This window comes from Notechis scutatus, chromosome 1 (genome assembly GCF_049901735.1).
Source record: "Notechis scutatus isolate UNSWTSFEM ecotype Mainland chromosome 1, rNotScu1.2, whole genome shotgun sequence".
NCBI lineage: Eukaryota > Metazoa > Chordata > Lepidosauria > Squamata > Elapidae > Notechis > Notechis scutatus.
Window position 1 is genome coordinate 47,116,933 of NC_142009.1, and position 27,940 is coordinate 47,144,872.

The 27,940-nt window shown below is 37.5% G+C and overlaps 1 protein-coding gene across 2 annotated transcripts in view; it reads right to left on the reverse strand.

Moving 5' to 3' along the window:
* The window catches only part of EML4 (EMAP like 4), a 144,855-nt gene that overhangs the window by 50,073 nt on the left and 66,842 nt on the right, over window positions 1–27,940 (reverse strand). Inside the window, exons 3-6 of one of the 2 annotated variants that reach the window (XM_026683363.2) lie at window positions 10,953–11,082; window positions 7,254–7,427; window positions 3,073–3,201; window positions 2,214–2,239 (exon numbers count right to left, since the gene is read on the reverse strand). In XM_026683363.2, coding sequence (XP_026539148.2) covers window positions 2,214–2,239; window positions 3,073–3,201; window positions 7,254–7,427; window positions 10,953–11,082 — 459 coding nt within the window. The remainder of the gene's footprint in view (window positions 1–2,213; window positions 2,240–3,072; window positions 3,202–7,253; window positions 7,428–10,952; window positions 11,083–27,940) is intronic. The other variant, XM_087963050.1, reaches the window with a different exon arrangement.

The window sequence follows — 27,940 nt, forward strand, 5'->3', positions numbered from 1 at the left end:
ATTAATCTGCATTTTAATAATTATTTAACTGTATTGTATGGGCTTCTAATACCATTAAAGCTACATTAAAATTCACATTAATATAAAGAAGAAATTTGCATATTTATCAGAGTCTTGACCAAGAGGGGTAAGACATGTCATATTTATATTGTACTGTATGAGATGGGGGAAAGTTCTTCGCATTATGTGGTAGAAGTAGCATTTAAACCCTGTGTGAGACAGGTGGACATATAAATTTGATAAATAAATATATGGCATAATAGAGAAATTTCAATTTTCAGCAGCCTTTCCCAATCTGGGACTCTCAGTGTGTTGATATTGAAATAGTTACCCTATAAAATAGTTGGGAAATATGGGGAGTTGCAACCTCAACAAATTTGGAAAAAAAAAAATCAAGGACGGAAAGGTGGGTGTATGGAATGCCACAAAAGAAATTCCAAATAAGTAAACGGCATTTGCCAAGGTACAGGGATAGATAAGCAAGTCATCTGAACTATAGAACAGAGGAGGAAGATAATTCCATTATCTGCAGATAACTGAGCAAATTATGAATTTGTAGAAGTCATAAGCATGAATATGTGTTTGCCTCTATAAAAGACAAATTGCAGCCATTTCAGTATATAGGCCATACAGCTAAATGAACTTGTTCCACATTTCCACATTCATGTTTCAGTCACATTTGCAAATCAAAGCAACTTTCTTCTGATCCTCAATAAGAACTTTTCTTAGCTAAGAGTAAGGTAAATATACTGTATAATTCAACACTTTTTAAAAATCTTCTTTTGATATGTGAACTTTAGCCAAATAAACAAAATTTTCTGACATAAACAAGTTTATTCTTTTGTAAGTTTTGTCATTTTTTTTAAAGTTTTAAAGTTTCTGATTTATTATTTATTTATTTGCTCTCCATCTTGCTGTGAGGCTACTGTATAATTGGTGATATAGAATGCCAAAGGAACGAAAGGAGAGTATCAATGAACATATGTCATTTAGAGAAAAATGTGTTTATTTCTTGATTACAATATTGTATTAGTGAAATTAAAAAAAATCTAATAATTACAATGAAAAATTGAATATATGAGGAAAGAATAAAAAACCAACTTAAAGTAAAACAAAACAAAACAAACAACATTTAATCAGGAATAATTTTAATCCTTACCTTGATTATTCTTTTTTAGGATTAACATTTTTCTATTTATGAGTAGAAATCAAATGTTTCTTGTCTCAGGTGAAACCTACCAGTTCAAACTTTTAAATCTAAATTCGCAAAAGAAATGGGTAGTCCTCAGGTTATGACTGTAATTGAGCCAGCAATTATGATTGTAAGTAGTAACAGTCATAAAACATGTCACTACATGACTGGATCCTATTTTATGACCATTTCTGAGGTGGTTGCTAAGTGAACACATGGTGATAGTAAATGATGTGCTCTTTAAGCAAATACCGTGGTTGTTAAGCAAACTCATTGTTTCTTATGGGGTAGGTTTTGCTGGAAATCAGGAGTAAATGCTGGAAACCAGTGCTCCATCATCATGGTCATGTGACAATAGGGTGCTGCAAATGGCCATAAATGAGGGCTGTTGTTGAGCACCCAAAATGTAGTCATGTGGTTATGGGGAGGGGCTGATTATCAGAACTTCAGAACTGGGTCATAGGTAGCTTTGGGGAGAGTCCATCATAAGTTTAAATGGTCGTTAAATGACCATCGTAACTCAAGGACTACCTGTATATGCACATGGGGAAGAAATCCAGCACAGCACATAAACCACAGAGACTCTATACTGAATTGGAAAGCCAAACAATAGTCACAGCAAACAGGGTATTATGCTGGATTTTAGTATGGGTTTTTAGGCTATGCCCAAGTCCAAAGTTTACTGTGACTATCCAGCAGCCTACAGTTTTTTTCTGCATGACAGAAACTCTAGTGGTTTAAAATAAAGGCAGCAGATCCAAACTCACAGTTAAGTGTGCACAAAGATATATGAATACACAGGTTCTTTAGATGCAAGGTTCTTCTAACTAATACTTGCAATATTTCCACTGCAGAAGTAACAGGCAAGAGAAACAAATCTACTGAACTGTAAACAGCAAACAAAATTTTATCATCTTAACAATAGATGCTATTTATTCTAAAACAGCTTCTGAGAATGGTTATCAAATATATTAATCTTAATTAATAAAAATAACAGCAAAAAGCAAATATTTCTGATTACCTTGGCTGACGATCACATCTTTGTGTCTATGGAAAGAAATGCATAGTGTTATTAATATATGAAAGTATGAATCCAAAAGTATAGTTGATTCATCCTTAACTGAAATTCTTCAGAAGGGTTACATAATTTTCAGCTGATGGGGCCCATCGGATTTGATAGTTGAAGATAATGGCTACTGTTTTCCAACAGAGATATAAACAGTGGAAGACTGATGTTGATCTTAAAAAACAGTGACCTTGATACAAATTTTAGTGTTAAATTATGTACATGAAAGGTTATAAATAAAATATACATTTAAATTTTTTTATATAAATCTATTTTTAGAACATCAGTTCTACATTTTACATTTACAATTTTATATTTTGAAAAAGTAATTTGGCTTTATATGAAATCTGAATAATGGAAAAAGTCTGATTAAGTAATGTAACAGAACAATTGACTTCAAAGCTACCTAGTTAAAGGAAAAAATGTGGTGAAGTAAGAATGCAGGTGTGTAGAAGATGAATGAAACATACACCTGGAGCTTTTCTAGAACTACACCCACCCAAAAAACATGCAGGTTCATGACTTGCATATCAAAATGTTGGAAAGGGGGTGAAAGTAAATGCATCCAACATTTTATAATTTTGCTCAATAAACGTGATCTTCCCCATCTTAATACCCAATTCTGGTCTTGGTGCTTTTATTTACAACAGATTTGAGTGGTGGCAGTTATAAACTCAAGGAAGTGGGAAAATCAATTCCATCAGTGATAGTGATAGACATCACTGGTCTTCAAAATGGTTATATTTTTACAAACCTTCATAGAGTAACAACTCAGAATAACTTTTCTGATACCAACAAGGAATCCACTACTTACTTATCTGCATTCTTGCCACTTTTGGGTATCAATTTTGATGCAGAAGTTGCTCTTATTAATTTATTACGACTGTCCTCTGAACTTTCCCATGTGCTTTGTGATTTTTCAACTGTTGACAATCTCTTCAAACTAGAAAGACAAGCACAGTATATAAGTACTATATTTAGTACATGTTAACCCAAGAACTAAATGAGATATTGCAAGCAATTGTGCTGGAAACAAAACAGGTCAAGCAGCAGGAGATAAAAGAAATGCCAGGATAGGCCTTTCTCCAAGCAAATCCACAGGACCCTCAGAAAGAAGGATTAGATAGTGCTCTAACTGGATCTTGAAAGACAGTCAAAAGGGCAACATTTCTTAAAGCCTGTTAGCACAGTTATCAAAGGCTACTCTTATGAGCCCTAGTTGGACATGTGCTAAAAACTCTTCTTCAATCTTCTATTTTCCATCTGGTTCTGGTTGGTAGACTTAATGCTTTGATAAGATTACAAAGAATAAATTATTGCTAACCAAAATAAAGTAAGCTATCACAAAGAGTGACTGAAAATGAGAAATAGAACATTTCCCTCCAAAACCACAATTGCCACATGGACTTCAAACAATAGCTACAAGTCTAGGCAGATCCCCAAACTGTACATTTATTCCATTTGGGGAAGTGAAATTCAGAAATAAGGACAGAAAATGACCAAAGCCAGATGATCCATGAACCCATTGTCAAACAGACTTGTTAAGAGTTGAATTTAAGCCTGACTCTCCCTATTCAGATCTTAATAGCCTCTAGGCACTAGGAAAAAATCTTGACATCCTCTTGAGTGCAAGAGGCTGAGATGTACAATTGACTATCATTTGTGTACAGATGCTTCTTGACAACAGGCAGACAGATGTTTCCAGGAGTTTTATTTAGAAGTTAAATAAAGGGTGAGAACATAAAGTGTGAGAGCATCAAGCTCAGGGCATCCTGCAAACTTGGGAGTTTCAGGCTTGATATCTCTCCCCTCCCCCCGCATAGCAACTGGAAACAGCCATAGAGGAAGGAGGAGAATCATTCAACACCAAGTCAGTCACTCCCAATCTCCTTAGCTGGGCCAGAAGGATACCATGATTGAAAGTATTGAAAGCTACTGAGAGACAAGAAGAGACAGGATGACCACCCACAGTTATGAGTAAATGCTATCTGAATCCAATGTTCTGGTGTGGAATCCTGAAACTCCAGTCCAACCACCATCTCATGAACCTTCCTCCCCAAAAAGGAGATTGAGATTGGACAGATTTGGTCCAGGATTGTTGGATGGCTTTTGAGAAGTGTAGCATTATTACTGTCATATTCAAAAGGAATTTTATCACTGTGTGGATCCAGCCATACGCCACCTTCTTACAAGGCTTTACCAATCAGGACAGTCTTGGATTTACTGAAGAAATGGCAAGCATAATAGAACTAAGAACCTTGCCCACTTTCTTGGGAGATACAGGATAAACCTCTTCCAACTAAGCAAACAAGATTGTTACTCACTCATCTTGTGAGGTTGAAACTTACAATACATTATAGTTCCTACAGTTGCCCAATTAACTGCCTTGCAATGAATCCCGTTAAGACAATTTTTAAATAGACAATTTGTGCAACTGTAAGTTAATTTCCACAAGAACTTCAAAAGCTAAAAGGAAAAAAAGAAAGTAACAAAAGTTATGAAGTCAAACATTAGGAGAAAAAAGTGAGAAAGCACATTCTGAGAAGGCTCAGAAAGTCACAAATTAACATGCGGATCCCAGGAACAGATACCTTGTACAGGAAGATACCAGAAAGAACAGACAAAAACTGTTAAAGCTAAGTTTGTGCAGGATAAGAGAGTTCATGACAAACTGTGAAACATGCATTGATTAGAGCTGCATTAAACCTCATGATTTTGCTTACATGGAAAGCATCTGCTATGTCCCCAAGTACTGTAAAAACTAAGCAAGTACAGCTTCCCAGCATATGGGAACACCCTCCCCCTCCCCCATAAAACCCAAGTGACATATGTAGAAATTCATATCTAATCTCAGATTCAAATTGCTCTTCAAGAAGCATATTTGCTCACACATTTTTTTGCTCAATCTGCTATCCATCTTAGGCAATGAAAGGTCATCAGGGCATAAGTGATTATTGGATGGAATATAATACCGTATTTGCCGGCGTATAAGGCGACTTTTTGCCCTGAAAAGATGCCTCCAATTGGGGGGTCGTCTTATACGCCGGTCGTCTTATACGCCGGCAAATAGAGCTTTATTTAGGACAGAAGGGTCAGTAAAAATAGTGTTTGAAATATGGCTTGCAGATCCAAGGATCCAAGGTGTGTTTTCTATTTCTTAGAAATAGGAATACAAAACTCATGTTTCAACATTTTGAACCTGCTTTAATCAATAGTATTTGATTCCTCCCCTTTTGCAACAGTTATCTCTGTATGTTTGTGTCCAACAATTATTAAAATATACATGAATTCATATCATAGCAAGTTAGTTGTGACTAGAGTTGCAATAAAATATAACAAAATTAATCATGAATATTTCTGCTTCATTACAGTGAAACTTAAGTTGAATAATATGTAGTTAGCCCATACCTTCGGATAGGCAATCTTGTATCTTACAAATATTGTGGAGGAAAAATCCAGCAATCTCTGATTAAAATGAGGACCCAGATTGTTGGAGGCAATCTAGGTCCTTATTTGCTGATTCTGTAAGTTGCTTAGATAGGACTGTAAAACACTATGAAGTGGTATATAAGTATAACTGTTATTGTTATTGCTACCTTGGCTGTTTTATAATCTGAGGAATAACAAATTGCCCTTTGCTTAGCTACCATTCAAAAATATACTTTTAAAAATCATTTTGTTGGAGACAAATGCTACCAGTAGCAACTGAAATTGTAACATTATTTTACTGACTTATTTATTTACATTAAAAATATGTTAAAAAAATTAGACAAGATTTGGATGGTGATTTTTTCAGCTATTTTTTGGGCGGGAGGATGCACAACAAGATCTCAGCTTGATTCGGATATTTAAGAGGTGTTATCTCTTAGGTCTCAGTGACAGAACGTACACTTTAGATTTTAGCTAAGTAGAATCTTTAGTGATCTTTAAAAGCCTCTGATTAGAATCATACAGAACTGCTACTGCCATACATTATTAGGACAGAATAATTAATTCAAATTTTCAAGTTAAACCCAAATCAAATTTGGGATTATCCAGCACTAATTAGTATGCAAAATAATTTGAAGATATCATTTAGTCCTTGTAACCTGCCTAGAAGGTTGCATGTTCTGTCTCTCTGTTTTTTAATGCAAAATCTAATGAGGAAACTCTATTTAGATCATTTCAGAAACAAGCCTCAAGGCAAGTATTTACTTCAAAATGTTCAGAGTTTTCATGGTGATTTTAAAAAAATATTCGAAGATTCTGGAACCAGATTGCCTAGGAAATTTTGCTATTTCTCTCCTTTATCCTAAATCAGAGAAGGTGTTGTTGTTCAAATATCTATGGTTTGTGAGCTTCACATTAGTCATGAACATTTGACTTGCTTGGAAATAAATTATACTGGGTGCACCGGATAAGAGACTGGAATAACTGGCGTGTTGACCAAATAGCATCCCGATTTTAGTGAGTTGTATCTGGAGAAGGAAAGGGCGAAGGAAATCATTTCGCTTGAATCAAGCTGGACTGTGGAATCGGCTGCCGACAATCTTTCCCATGCTTCCATGTTACAACACCCTATTTCCTGGGAAGCCAAGCCTATTTTTACACCCCCTCGGTGTTCAGAAATGAGTTACATTAAACAGAAAGAGGAAGTAAAACAAAATCTTGCTCGGGAAGGCGTGTGCTTCAGGTGCACCGAAACGCTGACCTTGCCATTATTTAGGTTTCTTTTATATAATGTTTTAAAATATTTTGCTCCTGCTTTGTGTATTATAGTGCTATTTTAAATTGACCATTTTAAATGTTTCTAATAAATATGCTCTGGGGGAAAAAGTGACTTGGTGGAGAACTGTTATTCTCCAGCAACAAGCAGTATGAACTCTAAAAGGAGTTCAAAAGAAGAATAGAAATCTTTCAAGAAATATTTTAAAAGACATATACATGCTTTTAATGGGGAGCAAAGCGTAATGTTAGTATTGCTGCAATTGCTTCCTAGCTCTGTATTTAGGAAACCTTTTGCCTGGAGCAAAGCTCTTGACTTCTGGGGTCTGCCTGTGTATTGGGAGAATCTGGGCAGAGGGTTGGGGAGAAGGTGATGCTTGAGATTGTGGGTTTTGATCACTAGAATGAGAGTCCTCTTTTTTCTCTGTTTGTCCTTGATGTTTTTCCTTCTTTTTTTCTGTACCACTGCAAAACAAAGTATAAAAAATGTGTACATATATATATAAATATATAAAATATTTTTAAAGCAAACAAATAGGAAAGAAGCCATTAAAAGTGAATCAGGTTAATTACAGAAGAATCAGACAATTTTCTTCATCCAGCTTTTACATTAAGAATTTTAATTTACCTATTAAAAGATGGATACTTCGTCTAAGAATTTAGTGAATAATTTATACATTACTTGATCAGTGGAATTCATCATCATCCCATCACTGTCTATACCATCTAGGTTAACATATACTATATTTTTCCCAGCAATATTCTATAGATTTCAAAACAACAACTATAAATTACACATAGCAAATATAGATAGTTCTCAAGACAGGCCATTTAATGAACATTCGAACTTACAAAAGTTATACATAGACCAGTGGTGGGATTCAATTTTTTTTTACTACCAGTTCTGTGGGCGTGGCTTATTTGGTGAGCATGGCTTGGTGATCATGTGACTGGGTGGGTGTGGCCAACTTGATGTCGCTCACGTCAAGGGGTGCCTTGCCTGGCCTCAAAGAGATACAGTTTCCTTCTCTATTTACTATTACTGAACATCCAAAATACACTATTTAATCCTATGTATATATGCCATAGGTGTACATACATATTACATAGTATAGTGTGTGTATAGGCACACAAAAAGATACATTATCTGCTATATATACTGTATGTGTATGTACACCCGCACAGCTCTTTTAAAACTATACACATTCAACCTCACTGCGTTTGGAAAAACACACCCATAGTCCACTTTCTGCCACACATTTAATTATAACTTCTGTACATTAGAACATTGCACATGCCTTCAGATTTACTTCTCTAGCCTGCATATGACCATTAGACCCAGGAGATATCATGAATTGAGTAAAATGTGGTGAAACTCAGTTAACAATGCTCTTGCTTAGCAACCAAAATGTTGGGCTCAGTTGTGGTCATAAGTGAAGGACTATTTCTGTCTTCCTCTGCATGGCAGCCTTGTCCTAGTAAACTCCTCTGCCAATTTTCCTCTCTGTTAGAGGCACCAAAATAATCCAGATTCCAGATGAGCAGGGGGTTGGATTAGAACAGGGGTCTTCAAACTTGACAGCTTTAAGACTTGTAGACTTCCAACTCCCAGAATTCCTCCTCCAGTCATGCTAGCTCAGGAATTCTGGGAGTTGAAACCCACAAGTCTTAAACTTGCCAAGTTTGAACACCCTTGGACTAGAAGATGATCTCTGAGATCCCTTCCAGCCCTAGATTGCTGTGCTGTTTCAAACAGTCTTCTGAAGTCAGGGTTTGTGTCCTTCCTTCCTCTCCTTTTTTTTCTCTCTCCCTCCCTCCCTCCTTCCATGTATCTATCTATTCATCTATTCATCCATATATCTCATTCACTTTTTCCTCCCTCCCTCCCTTTCTTTCTCTCCCTTCCTTCCATCATGTCTTTCTTTGTCTATCCCTTTTCTTCCTTTCTTTTTCTTTCTTTCCCTTTTTTCTTTTCTTTCTTCTCTCTTCTCACCCTCTTTCTCTCTCTCTTTCCCCTCTCTCTTTCTTTGTTCCCCCCTCTCTTTCTATCCCTTCCCTTCCTCCTTCCCTCTTTCCTTCTAAAGCTAGGAGAGGAGACCCACCTGAAACAAACAAACACACACACACACACACACACACACACACAAACACTTACAAGTGCCCAGCAGCATCGCTCGTTACAAGGGTTCTTCCCAGCTAGTCTCTGGTCCTGCTTTGCCTGAAAAAGCCAGCAGGCAAGGCTTCCGGGTCCAACAGTAGCAGATGCACAGGCAGTGTACATGTACAGCAGCTGCGGGACATCCGCCTGAGCTGTGCTGCTGCAGCCACTTGGTAGGGAAAGTTAGGAGAGCGACCAGGGCAAGTGAGCGACCAGGCAACTGGGTCAGGGGTGTGGCTAGCCAGCGGTTGCCACCAGTTTGGCAACCCACGCCAAATCACTGCTACTGGTTTGCCCGAACTGGTGCGAAACGGTTGAATACCACCTCTGACACAAACCCATTTCAGTCCCACTGAAGTCATTTGTCCTTAACACTGACCACAGGGATGCTACAACACACCCACTCACCTCTTCCTATTCTGCCTTGCTGGGTCCCACAGGCAAAGAGGCTTTACCGCCTCACCAAGTTCCACATGCTTCTCCCCACCCCTGGTCACCATTCACTCACTTTATGTTAACGCTACTGGCCATGGGGGAGTAAAGCATTGCAAGGAAAGTAAAACTGCCAGGAATTCTTCTCCTCAATTCTGCACATGGCCAGCAATGGAGCAGTCTTTGATACTCCCTGAGCTCTGGTTATCTTTGAAAGGTAACATTCACACAGATAGGCAGTAGATCCATAGGGCTGTGGAGAACCCAAAGGGCAGGAAGCAAAGATATTGGATATCTAAGAGTGAGGGGAAGTGAAATATCAAGCAACTCCATCGTTTTAGGGACAGAAATCCCAGGATTTCCCATTGCCATCATTAACTGAATCCCACTGGCCATTAGATGAGGACCCCGTCTAATCCAAGTCATTCCTAACTTGGTCTTTTCCAGCTGTGAGGCTCACTAAGGTAAGGCACTGCCTCCTCTTGGACTTCCTGATTATCTCCCCCCTCTCCAATTCTGCCTTTTTGGCTATGCCCTAACATCTCAGTGGCAGTACCCTACCATTGTGGCTGAAGTAGAGGCCTAGGCATTCAGCAGTCTCGGCTACTCAGCCATCACCCTCAGCTTCAGCCTGTGCCATATCAAGCCTCTGCAGCAGCCAGCCATCCTAGTGCTAAAGCACCTCTGTTGTCCCCACCATCCCACACTCTGCAGACCCTGCAACACACAGCTGACTTTTACCATCTTCTTCCCACTACAGATGAAGCACACAGAGCCTGTCCTTTCTGAGGTAGCTGCTGAAGCAGTACAGCCTCACAGAGAGCCAGGCAAATGTGTCTCATGAGCAGCAGGAGGAAGATGGTTAAGGTCAGCTGAACACAGCATTGCCTGTGGAATCAGGATAGCAAGAGCTTGGGGCCCTGGCATTGGGATGGCTGGTCCAGAGCAGGGCTTGGGGCACGCTCCTCAGCAGCAACATTGGGCTGAAATAGAAGCCCAGGGGCAATGCAGCCAACTGGGATTGTTGAAAGCCCTGGGCCTCTACTTCAATCCCAGTACTGTCTTCCAAGGAGTGCCATTGTGCAGGACAGCCAAAAGAGCAGAGATAGGCAGATGGAGGGAGGGGGGGGGAGTTGAAGTGCCTTTGAGATTGTAAGTGTATGCAGGCTGCCAAGTCCCCAAATTTTGATCATGTGCCCATGGGGGCACTGCAGTGGTATAACTTTGGGACTGGGTATAACTAATTTCCAGTGATCACTGAACGAATAGTTATAACTCATGGTCTAACTATAAAGAATACACCATCTCCTAGATCACAAAATTACACACAAAAAGAAAGCTAGATGGAGACATAGAGAGGTTAAGAAGAGAAAGGTAGTGGCAGACAGCATAAGGTATACCTTTTAGCAGCAGATGAGAGGGTTTTTTTCCCAGCAATAGGGATAGATGGACTACGATTATTTTTTCTGTTTCCTGGGTTTCCATTGGTGATGCAGGACAAAGAGATAGCTTCACGGAGAGCAGGCTGACCTAAAAAGTACAGTAAGAAAATACATAGCAGTTTGTTAATCAATTGCATGTGGGCAGAATTTAAGCAAAAACTGTCATTTCAAGATTTGAATCAACAAAACGTGATTTGGAACAACAGTTTAAATTTATTTTTTCCCTTCATTTTTCAGAAACAAAATCTTTTCCTAATGCAGTATAAAATGTGGTTGTTTTTGAACTATTAATCTACGTGGAAAAATCTTTGAACTGTTGCCCAAATCTTCATATGCATTTGATATGCAAATTGAAAATGCCAAAAAATATATTTTAGGAGTAGAAAAAAAACCAATAGCATCAGATTATTTATATGCCTTTTATGGTTACAATAAATAATTTACTTTAATATAATGGGATATATATCTTTTATGTTCAGAAAAAATACATAGTTGCGGTTAATTAACAGAACATCTTTTCATAGACTGTTAATGTCCTGTTGGTTACCTAGGACAAGTTATCCTGTTTTTGATTAACCTTTTTAATCTGCTTTAAAACAACTGTACAAAAATACTATAAAAGCAACAAAGTAGATGATTGGAATACAAATAAAAAAATCAATAACATACCACGGGGGCTCATTTGAAGTTCTATATTAGGGTAATTTAGTTTACACATATTGAATTGGCAAACTCACATCTAGCAGAGCTTTCCCAGGTAAGCATTTAAATCTGTCCAATTTAATTTTGCTCCCAGAAGCTTTCTCTGTGATGTTTTTACAGAGATATTTGCTGATAATTTGTTTTCATAGCTGACCTAACCTGGACAGCAGAGTCAAGGGGATACATTTTTAAGTCCTGAAGATATGGATAAGCTGCTTGTGGCAGCATTGTTTATCATCAATCCTTTGGAGCTTTGCTTAATGTAGTTGATTTCATCATGAATGGAAATTATTAGAACAGGGGTGTCAAACTCAAGGCCCATGGGGTATTTAGATCTGGGCCATGGGGCCGCCCTGGAAACAGTGAAGGCCCTCCCGAGCTCCGTTTTCCCTGGCAGAGAACTGCAGGAGGCTGTTGTGGCAGAAAACAGAGCCCCAACAAGTGATGTTGAGCTGGCTATGCCTATCCTGGCCATGCCCACCCCCAGCCCTCCAAGGTCAAACATAACCCTGATGCTGCCCTCAATGAAATTGAGTTTGACACCCCTGGATTAAAATATTGAGCATATATGTTATTAATGCCTCACAGAAGGAGAGAGGAGTCCTCGTTTAAAGGAAGCAATGAATGATTAGATCTGGCAAACTCAAGGCCCGCAGGCCAGATCTGGCCCACAATGTGGTCGGATCCAGTCCAAGGGGCCATCCTGGTCTACCCAATGCAAAGAGGAAACATGGCAGCAGTTTTGGAAGTGGCATCAAGCTGGCCATGCCCACTCAGTCCGCCATGCCCATTGGCCCCACTCCCGAGGTCAACCACAGCCTGATGTGGCCCTCAATGAAATTGAGTTTGACACCCCTGGATTAGACTGTTAAAAGGTCTTCCCTGGGTCCTTTGGTAGTAGACAATCTACCTGATCCTCTGGTTGGGAAACAAGATAGAAAAAATTATACCAATTATCTTCAAAAGTTTTAAGAATAAAAATATTAACTATGTCCATTTCAAACTGCCTCTAAGCAGTTTCTGGGATTGAGGTGGCTTAATAGTTGGACTGACAGATGGCATTCAAGGATTACAGAGTATGATTATGTTGTCAAAACAAAGTTATTCTCTCAGTGGCTTTCAATACTATGAACTATAGTGTCTTTTTGGACAGTCCGAGGTATTAGGTAATGGAGAACTGAATTGCAATGATATCGTTCATATAGTATATCTCCTCAAAACAGGAGTAGATACAAGGAGTTCCTCAAGGCTCCATCCAATCATAAATGTTTTAACAACTACATGAAACCATGATGTGAAATCAAAAGAATTTACATGGGATGTTACCAATATTACATCGTTCAGTAGCTATGGCGATATCTCTCTAAATTATGTTTGTAGTCAGTACTGGATTCAATGAAATATAAACACTTATTTTCATTCAAAGATTCTATCCCAACTTTTATATGGGACCCCATATGAATGCAAAGTATTGTAGCCAAAGTGAAGAGCATTCAATCCATTTTTTAAGATGATGAATGTTCTCAGATATGTATAATTCCATATCTTCTGCTAAGAAATTGAGTCATTCCCAGTAGTAGGCAATGCTTGGGCACAAGTTTTTTTCCTCAGATTTAACTGAGCTCTTATTATATAAGGACCTTCCTACCACTCACGGTGAAATTATTTCCCTAATTTCTGGTCATAAAGTTGACTCATATTGCTAGTAATAACTCAGTTTTGTGTCAAACTAATTTTATTTATTCAAAATCTGATCATAGATTTTATTGTATTGTTGACTTGCTCTAAATAAACAAAAGCAAAAAAGACTAAAATCAGCAAAATAAGGATGTTAATTGTGAGTGATTGCATTGGGGAAGATGGAATGGATTTTCTTGTTCTAGATGAAACTAAACCTCCCCAGAAAACCTTCATTCCTGATCCTAGTTTCAACTGGTGTCTCAAGTCAAAGGCTGTGTTTAGGGGTGCTTTTACAAGCTGCGATCAATGCAGTAGTTTTGCATAATCTTTGAAAAGAATTATCTCAGATCAATGGTGCATTAGTAAGGGGCTTGCAGCAGCATTACTAATGTATATCTTATATCAGGCTACTTTGGGGTATAGTACAACTACTTCAGCTAGCTTAATAATATGATAGATAAATTAATCTAGAGGGATATTATACTGTACTATAATGTTCCTTAATAGTTGCACTGACTTCCCTTGACTTGAACCAATAGATTTTTAGGTTACATGCTGTCTTTAAAGCTCTTTGGGACTTTAGGCACAAGGGCATTTTTTTCTCTTTGTGATCCTCAATCCTTATTAAGAGCTTTAACCTATGGTGCTAATTTGTCTGGTGGAGGATTTGTGACCAGAATAATTATATGCCACATTAATCTGAATTGCCTTCTCAATTATTGCCTCTTTTTAATATGCTGCCTTAGTGCAAATGTTCCTCAGCTCACAGAAAGAAAAAGTCTGTGGGAAGCATCTCAGAAGGAATCCTTCCTAGTTTTGGGGAAACGAAAAGTAAAGAGGACAGAAGCACTTTCAGACTTGCAAGATTCTTACAAAAAAGGTAGTTTGTGTTAGAATTCATGGTTTCTGTCTTTCCCTTGAAGGGCTAATATTTAGGTACCTACAATGTAACTATAAAGATCTACTTTTGACTATTAATAACATTTTGAAGATTTTAAATGTAACTAACCGTACATCATTTTAATTGGAGAACAGTAGCAATAATAAATGTCCTGCTCAATGCTTTACAACTGGCTGAAGTCAAAAGGACTTGACTCAGTTATGACTCATTTATGCCATTCATTTGAGTGGATCAACTCCAAATGCAATGAAACCTGGATGCTACTCATAATCTTTTATAGATGAAGTGCAACATCTCTGCCATTTCTCTCCAGAGCTTTAGACTAGCAACCTATTTTGAAAAGCAGACAAAATTTCTAATTTTGGCAATTATTGTCTATTATTTCAAAAATTTATTTCTTCTTACTGTTTCAGTAATATTGTAGTAATACTGTAGTACCCAAATGGATAATTTATTGGCATATATTTATTTACATAATAATTATATAAAAAAGTACATTATTTGTATCAGATGTTCTACTGCACTTGGTATGCATGTCTTTAAGGGATGAGGAAATATATTATGTATATAGGGGAAAATGAAAACAGCAAGTTTAAAAGTTAAACAATGGAGAAACTTTAGGAAGATATTTCTAAAAGAAAAAGTGTTCATCTATTTTACCAAGAAAACTCTTCTTTAAAAGTCAGACAGATTTCTGTGAAATTAATTCACCATTCAAGACTGCTCCCTTTTATAAAGTAGATTAAGGGCATTTTTTGCTAAGTGCAATTAATTGATTGCTATTAACAAATTATTTTTTGTACATCTTTTCCAGACATGAAAGTAATAAAAGTTTCTTTTCTCCTTATCCATTATCATTATAGATCAACATCTCAGAAACTGTCATCAAAGGAATTCTGGTACATAGAACAGTGAATTGTGTGGGAACACCCTGAATTAGTTCTACATTTCCAATCAAGCATTAAAAGGTGTAACAGCATTTATACCATGTTGACATGGTACATTCAGCAATACTTTGTCTTTTGCAGCTCCTACAGCCCCCAGAACCAGGGCATTGTTTTCTCACATTTGACAATTGTAGAGAAATAGTGATCTGAAGTAGGACTGCTGTAAAGAAGGACAAAGATAAAAAGCTCTTTCTCCATCCCAAAATCCATTTCAAGAGTGCTGTTCTCCAGAGATAAAAATAGTTTACATTAATGGATTCTGTAGGAAGATCTTTTGCATTCATAAACTATAAAAATAAACACAGTTCAAATAAAGCTCGGTAGGATAAATTAATCTATATTATGCAAATTACTCATTTAATATTCACAAAAGCATATAAAAATAATATAAAGTTGTTAAAAATGGCAAAATAGAACATTAAAAATATGGAACCAAACAACCATAGCATAACCATAAAACAGTAGAAACAAGAAGAGACCAAGAATGCAAGTGCTAGTTTATGCTACTGAAAAAAAAAAACTTGTTTGTGGAAACCAGAATTTATTTAAGGAGCTGGAGCGGGGGGAATACTTTATAATTAAATTGCTGTTTCAGAATTTAGACAAGAGGGCTTACCCAATGAATTCATTCAAAAGAATAGGGCCATTAAGGTACCCTGATTTTAAAATAAAGTGCTAAAAACTAAAACTTGCGTACTTGGAATGTTAGGACTGTCATCAGCAACTTGATGGCAAAACATGTTTAATAGTGCTTAAAAAGTTTGATTTGCTTGAAGGGAGGAAACCAAATGTGGTCCACAAAATTTTGATAAAACAGCGCTAAGTATTTTTCAAATAATAGGTCAGAGTAGAATCTTAAGAGATGGGCTGCCAGCGGAATATACATTCTTGTCCCAAAGGTGCTTTGCTTTTTTAAGGAGGCAACTGGACTTTGTTGCCTCCTTCAGCTCTGACAGGATAGCGGGGAATGGAAGGATTTATATTCCTTGCAGACAGCTGGTCATTTGCATCCTTTTAGTTGCTGAAGCACTTGGAGGTTTATCTGTGTCCTCAGGGTCACCTGAGTGTTCCTGTAGTCTGCAATTTTTCCTCTCGAAATCCATTCCTATTCCCACACCATTCAAAGGGTGTTCATCCCAAATTGTATAGCTAACAGTCTCTAGAGATTCTCAGTAATCCAGGTCATGGTTGTCCTGGACTTTTTTATATTGTAATTATTATAATAATAATTTTAATTTCTCCAAGTTTCTTCCCCCAAATAGCAATGAATTCCTTGTTGCCTTTTTGTGCTATAAATTACTCTTCCAAAGATTACCCAGTCAAGAAAAAGTATTAGTGAAGCAAAGGGAAACTGGAGCATGAAATTTCTGTACCATCCACAATCAAAAGTCTGATACATTAGTGAAGAAAACTTCATTGTTTTAAAAGGTCATTTCAGATGATTACTCATCTCTACTCTGTGTCACTGACGTTCACATAGAAAAGCCAACCATTTTAAAGGCAGCCTATGTAGTAAGGTCAACTTTATTTGCCCCAATGATACATGTCTCCATGACTCATTACAAATGAATAGCTCCCTTTATGCATGTGGCTGCTACAGAGGGCACTCTTAAGCAACAAATGGAGCTGAATTACCTGAAACAACTACAACAGATCAGCACTCTTGTGCTTTCCATATAAAAAGAGATTAATGGTAGGGTGCATATCAAATACAGACATAAATTGCCTCAAAAGCAGTCACTGATATCATTTGATTCAGGACTGGAGCCAGATTAGAGCTGAATATTAAATGGGTTCCTATGTATGGGTAATTAAGATTAGAGTCAAACTGTGGGAGATCAAAGTGGTGAAAATGTCTTCCACAGATAATGAATTCCATCTCTATTGTAATAATTTCCTTAGAATAATATCTTCCAAATTCAAGAGAGATATTTCATTAAAGCTTTGTCAAATATCCAACTGTGTAAATAAAAGATAACTTATATTCAAATAAAATCCTCCATAGCTTTCTTTTTTCCCCACAGGAACATATTCGGGAAGCCAAAATTATCTTTATTAATAAAGCTGGAGAATGATGGAATTTTTTTTGCAAAAATGTATCAAACAAAATTATTGATCAAGCAGTTTTTAAAAGGAGCTAATTTTATTCTTTAAAAACTACAGCAGTTATAAGATAAAAATAATTAAAATGATGATAGCAAAAGAAACATGCCAATTGATTCCAAAAAGTTGCAGTTTTAGCAATAGAAAAGAATACATATAGCTCAGGGTTGAACCATGGAATCCTTATTGTTCGAGTTGGGTTGCTTGCTTGTAGATGTTTCATTACACAATTATCTTCAATGCTAGAAGGGAGTTTATATATAAAGCTTGCCTTGTCAGCATCTTGTATGCATATATGTGCGTCTGTATTCTATTTTCCTTAATAGTTTCTTGATTAGCCTGTGGTTTAACTGCTTGTTTTTCTGAATTGACAGTTCCATTATCAGAGTATTGTTTACTACTTGATTGTTTGTTTGATATTAATCCTGGTGTTAATCCCCACTTAGGAATTGATTGTGGGTAAGAAGATATTCTGGTATTTTTGTTACCTTTTTAGTTTCTTTATAATCTCTTTTGGATGCAAAATGTTTATCTCCATGTGCTTATTGATGGCATATTTGTTTGCATGCCAAGCTTCCAGAAATTTCCTAGCATTTTTGGATTTTGCTTGGTATGGGATGCTCAGTTTTCCAGTTGAAATTATGGCTAAGTCTGTCCATCTACTGTGAAATTAAGGAGATTTCATCATGTCTTCTACTAGTTGGTGTTCATGGATACCCTCTGCTAATCTTCTGGCCGGCTGTTCTACATAGTGGCTGTTACAAATCTTACATTGTAGATTGTAGATTACTTTTATTTTTTCTTCTTGGGTTACTAGGTCTTTTAGTTTGCTTGTTTTGGAAGACTTGATTGGCTTGTATATGATGGTTATATTTGTGTGGTTGTAATAGTCTTCTGGTTAGTTCAAGAGGACTGTACCCTCAGTGTGAGAGTTTGCCATGACCAAAACATAGACAATTACAGGAAGTTCTCACTTAATGACAATTGTTCAGCAACCATTTGAAACTATGACAGTATTGAATGAATGGTAATATCCTGCCTCTGGTTTCAGTTATACACTCCCACACTCAGTTTCTAAAGACATTAGCAGTTTACTCAAGGTCAAGGAGATAACAGCAGAGAAGAAATGCAACCCAAACACAGTATTTGAAAGAAGTTTGTCCAAATGGTTTGCTTTTTAATATGAGTGCAGAATAGTCAAAATCTAGTCCAGGGTTGCAAGATCCAAGTCAGGGTTGTCTGCCAGTCAGAATTTCACAAGCATCTAATTTTGTCCTAGTTCTACTAATTCCCCATTCTCTCTTATCTTTTAAATATTTTGATTGGAGTTGCAAATAGGCCCACCATTCGACCTCAATTCCCTGATTCTTCAACTCTTGTCTAGTTTGTAGTTCCCCCTTTTCATTTAATATCTCTTCGTAGGTGATGATTTTTCCTTGTCGCAAAAGATGTGGATACATCAGTGCCTCCAAAGTTGACAGCCAAATAGGTGTTTCTATATACATTTGCCTTTTTATCTTATACCATGTGTTTAAAAGAGTCTGTCTTACTTTATGCCTTTGCACATAACTATAACCCTTTAATTTCTCCTGCCAGAGGAAGGCGTGCCATCCCAACTGTAAGTTGTAGCCTTCTAATAATAATATTCTTTTGTTTCTATGATTAATCCAATCTTTCACCCAAGTTAATATTGCAGTCCTGTAGTACAACTCCCATTCGGGTAGGCCAAATCTTCCTCTTTCAGTAGCATCTTGCAACAACTTGAACTCTTGGGGGGGGGGGTGGTTTCTTTTTTTGCCATATAAAATTTGTTGTAATTCTATTCAAATTATCAAAAAACTTTTTTTCTGGTTGTATAGGGGCATTTTGAAAAAGAAATAATAATTTGGGTAGAATATTCATCTTTATTACCGCTATCCTTCCCATGAAGGATAGACTTAATTTGTCCCATTTTTCCAAATCTTTAGTTATTCGTTTTATTAGTGGGTCATAATTGTTTCTTTTGAGTGTTATATATCTTGCCAAAATTATAATTCCCAAGTATTTGACCTTCTCTACAATTTGGATGCCCATTATCGTTTCTAATAATTCTTTATTTGTCATATTTTAGTAATAATTTTTGTTTTATCCTTATTAATCTTAGGCCCGCAGACCTGAGCAGAAGATGATAAATATCATAAATATCAGAAGATGATAAATATATATATATCAAGTTTTATTAAAATTTAAATTGGAAGAAGAAAAAGTAAAAGAAACGATGGTGGTATGGATGAAAAATTTTGATTATAGCATTAATTTAGATGATTGGCAAAAACTATGGAATAGAAACAAAAAACTTTAGCGATACCCTTTGAAGAACTTTAGCGATACCCTTTGAAGAAAATTTGTACAAATTATTTTATAGATGGCACATACCACCATCAAGATTGGCAAAAATGAACCCCAAACTTTCCCCCATGTGTTGGAAGTGCAATAAAGAAATAGGAACTTATTATCACTTATGGTGGAGTTGCAAAGAGGCCCAAAAATACTGGCAAAATCTACGTAAGTAGATAGAAGAAATATGTGGAATTAAAATACAACATAGGCCTGAGTTCTTTCTGCTAGGAATTAACACTGGGAAATACGATAAAAAAAACCCTGTATTTAAGAGTCCATGTAATTACTGCAGCAAGGTTGGCATATGTACAGAATTGGAAAAGTAAAGATATCCCAAATGAATTGGAAATATTGAGGAAAATTACAATGTGCGCAGAAATGGATAAATTAACAAAAAAACTAAAAAATAAGGAAGATTTGGATTATTATAAAACATGGGATAAATTTTATGGTTGGCTAGAGATGAGGAAAATCCATGAGAATAAGGAATGATTATATTTATATTTAAAGCGTGTAGATGGAAATTATATAATACTACTATTGGATTTAGCGAAGTAATGACAATGACTGATGTTAGGAAACTGTACCACGTTCAAATTTTTAATGTAAGACTTGTTTGTTTTTGTGTTTGTTTATTTGTTTAATAAAGTTTTTTTTTAAAAAAAATCACAACCAGACTCCATGCAATGTCACACAAGAGCCAATGATCAGATAGTTGATTCCAACAAAAGTTAAGAGGGATGCAGCTTAAATCACGCTGCAGTCAGATGCTTTAATTTACTGCCTTGCTTGGTAAGAAGCTTCACAGAATGTCTTTATTCTGATTTTTGCTCTACTCATTGGGTGAGAGATCTCAAAGACCTGACATATCATCTGACTGCTCCTGCTGTGAAGATGACGTATATATTTGGTCAGCCTCAGATGATTCTTACCTTTGTGTCTCTGACAATTTTCTGGTTCTGTGGAAGCAGTTTCTTCAAATTCATATTCAGACTCAATGCTGAGTCATGATAAGTATTTATGCCCAATCCTCCTTGTTATGTTATGACTGAACACTCACTACTGGCACTACCAAAATTGCTGTTGTTAAGTGGTGTTGTCATGTGATATTTCACCTATTCTAAAATTTCTGAAATAGTGCTTCTTTAATTAATAATCCAAAACATTATACTTCTGTATTTTAGAATGAGAATTCTACTGTAACTACTGCCAATAATAAAAGGTGTTAAAATGCTGTAAATGGCTCTTAAAATAACACAGCAGCTTTTAAAAGAGCAATCTTGCTACATGTCAAGTTTATTTACAGTGCCATCTTCATTTCTGCTTCCCCTTTATTAAACAATATGCCAATATTACCAAGTTGTACCCTTTGTTTTATGACTCATTAATCATCAGAACTTGTTCACCAATGTTCTATTAAATTAAAAATACCCAGCTACTCTCAATCCAAATATTAATATTGGAAATTAAACAGTAGCAGAAGTGTAAAATAATATAAATGATACAATTTACTTCCATATATGTAATAGATTATAATGTTATTGTGGCTGAAGAAAGGAAGTTAGACATGAATACTACCACCAAGGAAAAAAAATAGCTAGGCAAGCTTTGGAAATCAAATTTATTAAACATACCAATTTGCTCAATAACTTCTTTCCTCCATGTATATATGAAACTTACATATGCATTTCTATATGTATACACTTACATATCAACTTTTTTTTCTGTCTCCCATTCACTTACTCACAAATATATGCACATATCCAAATGTGCATTTTTTCTATACAATGTTTATACAAAGTAGGACTATAGCAAAAACATATTTACTTATATTTTTATTTTACTCTTAGTACTGCTGATCATCAGACTTAAAATATGCCATAAAAATGAACAGCCTTCCATGCAAGTGGCTGAATGTTTGAAGTACCTCAACAAGAAAATTCAGTGATTATATATCAGTCATTGCTAATATAGCAACAGCACTTAGACTTATATACCACTTCACAGTGCTTTACAACCATCTCTAAGTGGTTTACAGTGTCGGCATATTGCCCCCAACAATCTGGATCCTCATTTTACTGACCTCAGAAGGATGGAAGGCTGAGTCAACCTTGAACTGATGAGATCCAACTGCTGGCAGCCAGCAGTCAGCGGAAGTACCTGCAGTACTGCATTCTAACCACTATGCCACTATGGCTCTGTATCCAGTGACAATATATCAGTATTAGTATCACCTACCTGACATTTCTATTCCTATGCTACTTTAGCTCAGATATATTAGACTTCAGTTTAAATGATCTTTGTAATGCACTTTATACTTTTTTTTTTAAAGTTTTATCGGTTTATACCTTGGATTTATTGGGGGTTTGAATTCATTTGATGGCATTTTACGAAAAGATAAAATAAAACCTACCCAATAATGTACTAAGAGTTTTTTTTCTTTATTACATTCTTGCAAATTGTTTCCTTGATTTGCTGTTTGGAGGTGTAGATTAATGAATCAAGCTAGCAGTAAAGAGGAACTAGCATCCCAGCAGTGGTAAAATTTTCTTTGTAAATGATTTCTGCGAAAAACTATTTTCTGTTTCCATTATGCCACTAACTTTAGAAAATGCCCAGCAAGAACTGGAGTGGGTATTTTTTTAGTCATTTTACAGGAAATAAAATTTCTTGCTATTGCTATTAATATAAAGTGAAAAATCTGCCTGTTTATGATAATCTTGCCTATTTTAAATTCTAGACAAAGGCAAATTTCTACTTTGAAGTACTTTCTTTCTTCTCTTAATCCTATCCCCTGGTTATTTAACTGCAAATGATTCTTAAGTTATTAGGGGAAAAGTCAAAATTCTTTAGCAAAACTTTGTCAATTATCCAAGAGTTAGTCTACATGTAATATAGAACAAAAATAATTGAATTTAGGCAAGAAAAATCAAATGCACAGGTACAGTATATGTGGTACCTTGCTCAATAGTAGTAACTGTGAGAGGGATCTCGGAGTCCTAGTGGACAACCATTTAAATATGAGCCAGCAGTGTGCAGCAGTTGCCAAAAAAGCCAACACAGTTCTAAGTGCATAAACAGAGGGATAGAATCAAGAACACTTGAAGTGTTAATACCACTTTATTCCACATTTGGAATATTGCATTCAATTTTGGTCGCCACAATGTAAAAAAGATGTTGAGACTCTAGAAAAAGTGCAGAGAAGAGCAGCAAAGATGATTAGGGGACTGGAAGCTAAAACATATGAAGAACGGTTGCAGGAACTGGATATGTCTAGTCCAGTGGTTCCCAAACTTTTTCAGTCCACCGCCCCCTTGATGCTACAAACTCATCCTCAGTGCCCCCCCACCCAGGGGTGGGATTCAAATTTTGGTAGGCGTGGCCTAATTTGAGGGCATGGCCTGCTTGGATACGTGACTGGGTGGGCATAGCTTGCTGGCCAAGTGACTGGGTGGGCATGGTTTGGTGACTGGCAAACCAAATAAAAGTAGTCCTCACTTAATGGCAGGTTGCTTAGCAAGTGTTCTAATTTATGACTGGCCTCCCCAGAGCTACTTGACCTGTTTCTGGAGTTTTGACAGCCATGCACACACACACACACACACACACACACACACTCATCCTTCTAACCCAGCTGGTTGGACTAGATATCTCATTCGCTTTCTCCTCCCTCCCTTTCCCTTTCTTTCTTTCTTTCTTTCTTTTTTCTTTCTTTCTTTCTTTCTTTCTTTCTTTCTTTCTTTCTTTCTTTCTTTCTTCTTTCTTTCTTTCTTTCTTTCTTTCTTTCTTTCTTCCTTCCTTCCTTCCTTCCTTCCTCCCTCCCTTCCTTCCTTCCTTCCTTCTTTCTTTCTTTCTTTCTTCTTTCTTTCTTTCTTTCTTTCTTTCTTTCTTTTCTTTCTTTCTTTCTTTCTTTCTTTCTTCCTTCCTTCCTTCCTTCTTTCTTTTTTTCTTTCTTTCTTTCTTTCTTTCTTTCTTTCTTTCTTTCTTTCTTTCTTTCCTTCCTTCCTTCCTTCCTTCCTTCCTTTTTCTTTCTTTCTTTCTTTCTTTCTTTCTTTCTTTCTTTCTTTCTTTCTTTCTTTCTTTCTTTCTTTCTTTCTTTCTTTCTTTCTTTCTTTCTTTCCTTCCTTCCTTCCTTTCCTTTCCTTTCCTTTCCTTTCCTTTCCTTTTCTTTTCAGTCCACCTCCCCCTTGGTGCTACAAACTCATCCTCAGTGCTCCCCACCCCCTATAAACAGCATTATTCGGAATAGCGGTTTGCACGACCCACCAAAGAAGATAGTAACAGTAAAATTCAAAATTGTAACAATTAATTGCACATTTATTCAAAATCCAATTTAAAAATCTTTTAAGTTAATGTTAATTCAACAAAATTGTTGAACATGATCCAGTGATATCAGGTTTTCAAAGTCTGATAGTCATTTATCAAGAACCTTAGTAACTAGTAACTTGGTAAACTCAGTAAAATTTAAGAATTTACTGAACAGTGAAGCAGTTACTAATGCGATGGATGGGCTTGATGAAGTGATACCAGTTTCCTAATGTCTGGTTTTAAGTCACTTAGCAGGAGTCTTAAATCACCACGGTCAGTAATCTGGAGTCAATTTCTTTGCTTGGAGAGAAGTTGGATGACCACACTGAAACCACGTTCCACCAAATATGATGTTGGAAATGCAACAAGGATCTTCTTAACTACTGTCCATAGTGCAGGATAACGATCAGAAATTCCTTCTGTAACCAAAACTCTTGGTACGAATTCTTAAACTTAGGCTTCAGCTCAATGTCATTTTTCATTTCTATTAGTTGTTCCTCCACTACCCCATCTTCCTCAGTATCTAAAAATGGATTATCACCCAATCTGGAATTTCCATCAAAAGAAGATCCTGATACCGCTCAGACACATCTTTATGCAGCATGTCCAAATGGTCACAAAAAACATGCAGATCATCATCTTGTATCCCACCTTTCTTTTCAAGCTCAGACAAGCTTGGAAATTGGTATAGCTCACGACGGCCTATATTGCACTTGAATAGAGCTAACTTTGAAATAAATGTAGAGATGACAGATTTGGCCTTAATAAGATTGACTTCATTTCCTTGCAACTGCAAATTCACTTCATTGAACTTTGTAAACAGTTCTGATAAATAAGCAATGTCTTGCCTGATCTCTGAGTTCATCACTGAGCAAAGCATTCTTGCCTTCAAAAAACTCCATAACAGTGTCAAAAAGATTGTAAAAGTGTCTCAAACAGTTGCCTTTTGATAGCCAACGAACTTCTGTATGAAGCAGCAAACGATCAAAATCTTCATCATTCTCAACACAGAGCTCTCGGAATAGTTGATCATTGAGAGCATGTACTTTAATTTTGTTCACTGCAGTAATGACAGTGTGTAATGACTTGTTCACTGAGGTTTTTTGCAACCAGATGTTGGCGATGAATGACACAGTGAATGGGAAAGACATTTGGCACTGCTTTTTTCAAGTAAGCAACACACCCACGGTAGCGACCAGTCATTGATGGCGCTCCATCAGTTGCACAAGCAAGTATGTTGGTTAGTGGAATTTCCTTGTCTTTGAAGAACTGCTCAACAACATGAAATATTGACTCCCCTTTAGTATCTGTATTTAGTTGCCTCACAAATAACAACTCTTGAGTCAAACTTTTGTCTTTAATAAAGCACACATAAGCAAGAAGCAAAGATTCATTGCCTGGCAAAGTTGATTCATCCAGCTGTAATGCAAAGTCTGTAGTATGCTGCACAATACATCTTCCAAATTTTCAGCCATTTCATCTATGCGGCTTTGAACTGAATTGTTGCTGAGAAGAATTGTCTTAATTATATCATGTGGTGACTTATGCAAAACAGTACGCAGAACCTCACTAATGGCTGGTAGGATGAGTTCTTCACCAATAGTATGTGGCAATCAGCAATGAAATGTTGTACAATGCACGCAAACCGTCAGTGTTTTGTTGGGAAGCATTTGAAAACATGTGAGACAGTGTTGGGTGCTTTTGAAATTTGTCATGAAGTGATTGGAAAAAAGTTAGATTCTTGTCTGCCTTGTCAGAATGTGCCTTCTTCAAATGTTCGTTCAGTCTCCAATGCTTCATTGCCTCATTAGAAAATACTTTCCCACATATTAGGCACTGTGGCAGCTGTTGGTTTGATGATGCTGGTATAAATACATACTTCAGATACTCCACACTATATTGTCTACATTTCTTCGTTAATTTTTCTGCTTCTGTCATTTCTGCTCTGAAAATCAGAATATTTACAATATGTGTATGTTCACATCTGGTTTGAAAAGAGTTGCACTTGCGGGGGAGGGGGGTTAGTAGAAACCTGCTTTTTTAAACCAAATACAAGTGGTCCTTGCTTAATGGCCGGTTGCTTGGCAAGTGTCCTAATATTTATGACTGACCACCCCAGAGCTACTTGACCTGTTTTGGAGTTTTGACAGCCATGCACACACATACACACACACTCCCTTCTAACTCTGCTGGAGCAGGTCATTGGACTAGAATCGGCAAAGCATCTCTGATTAGATTCTAGTAGTGAACAGAATCTAAATCAGAGATGCTTTGCTGATTCTTGTTCATTTGTTTTATGTCCAAGTGGAGCGGTGCACCAAATCAATGGGGTGAGCCTGAGAGAAGGAAAGAGAAAGAGAGAAAAGAATGAGAGAGGGAAAGAGAGAGAAGAGAGAAGGAAGAAAAGGGAAAAGGGAAAGAAAGAAAAAGGGACAAAGAAAGAGTGGGGGAGGGGGGGGAGGGAGAGACAAAGACAGAGAGAGACAGAGAGACCTGATGCATCAGATTGAAATGAGGTCTAGTTTAGAGGCCTTTTCCCACATTGAAACATCTTTGCCAGCATCTTTGCCAGCACATTGAAACATCTTTGGCTTCTATTAATTAAAGGTTTTGTGGACGAAACATGGCCAAGACTATCAGGAAGCTCTCACATTTTGTTGAGGCTTTAAACAGGATCCATTGGACCAATGCCAATTCTGAAGAAGACAAAACCAAAATGTACTGGTAAATTACAAGAACACACACACACACAGTTACACACTCCCTTCTAACCCTGCTGGAGCAGGTGATTGGACTAGAATAGATATCTCATTATATTTCTCCTCCCTCCCTCCTTCTTTATTTCTTTTTTTTTCTGTCCCTTCCTTCCACCACCACCCTCTTTCTTTGTCTGTCCCATTTTCTTTCTGTCCCTTTTCTCTTTCTTTTCTTTCTCTCTCTCTCTCTTTCCCTCTCTCAGGTTCACCTCATTTACTGCTGCATGCTCCTGTGCAAGGGCTTAATGGGGTGAGCCTGCGGGGCCTCGCCTTGAACGCAGCTGCAGTGGGACATTTGAAAAGGAGAGCAAAGCGACTCTGGCTTTCCTCCACTTTTCAAACATCCCGCCACCGCTGCGTTCAAGGCAAGCACGTCGGGAAAGCAGAGGAAAGCCAGAGTGGTTTTGCTTCCCTTTTCAAACATCCTGCCACCGCTGCGTTCAAAGCAAGCACGTCAGGAAAGCGGAGGAAAGCCAGAAAGTACATCAGGAAAGCGGAGGGAAGCCAGAGTGGTTTTGCTCCCCTTTTCAAACATCTGCGTTCAAGGAAGGCATGTCAGGAAAGCGAAGGAAAGCCAGAGTGGCTTTGCTCCCCTTTTCAAACATCCCGCCACCATTGCGTTCGAGGCGAGGCCCTGCAGGCCCACCCAATTGACTGCTGCACACTCTAATGCAAGGGGCTCAATGGGGTGACCTGCGGGGTCTTGCCTCGAACACAGCAGCAATGGGACATTTGAAAAGGAGAGCAAAGCCGCTCTGGCTTTCCTGCACTCCCGCCGCCGCTGTGTTCGAGGCAGGCACGTCGGGAAAGTGAAGGAAAGCTGGAGTGGGCTTGCAGAGTGTAACTCACCTAGATCAGACGGTGGTAGGCAGGCAGGGCTGGCTGGCTGGTGCTGGTAGCGATGGCGGGCGGGAAAATGGGAAACAAGAGCACATGCGCTACATAAGGAGTGACTGGGTGGGACGGGCGGGAAATGCTGTCAGCGATTGTTGCACATGCGTGCAATGTCACACATGCACAATAAGGACTGACAGCAGAAAATGGAGGAGCGGGGGAAGGGGGCAGGGCCAGCCAGGGGCCCTTTTTGCCAGTTCTTCAACCTACTGGAACGGTAACAACCAGTTCTTGTGAACTGGTAAAATCTCACCTCTGAATTGTGCCCTGCGAGGG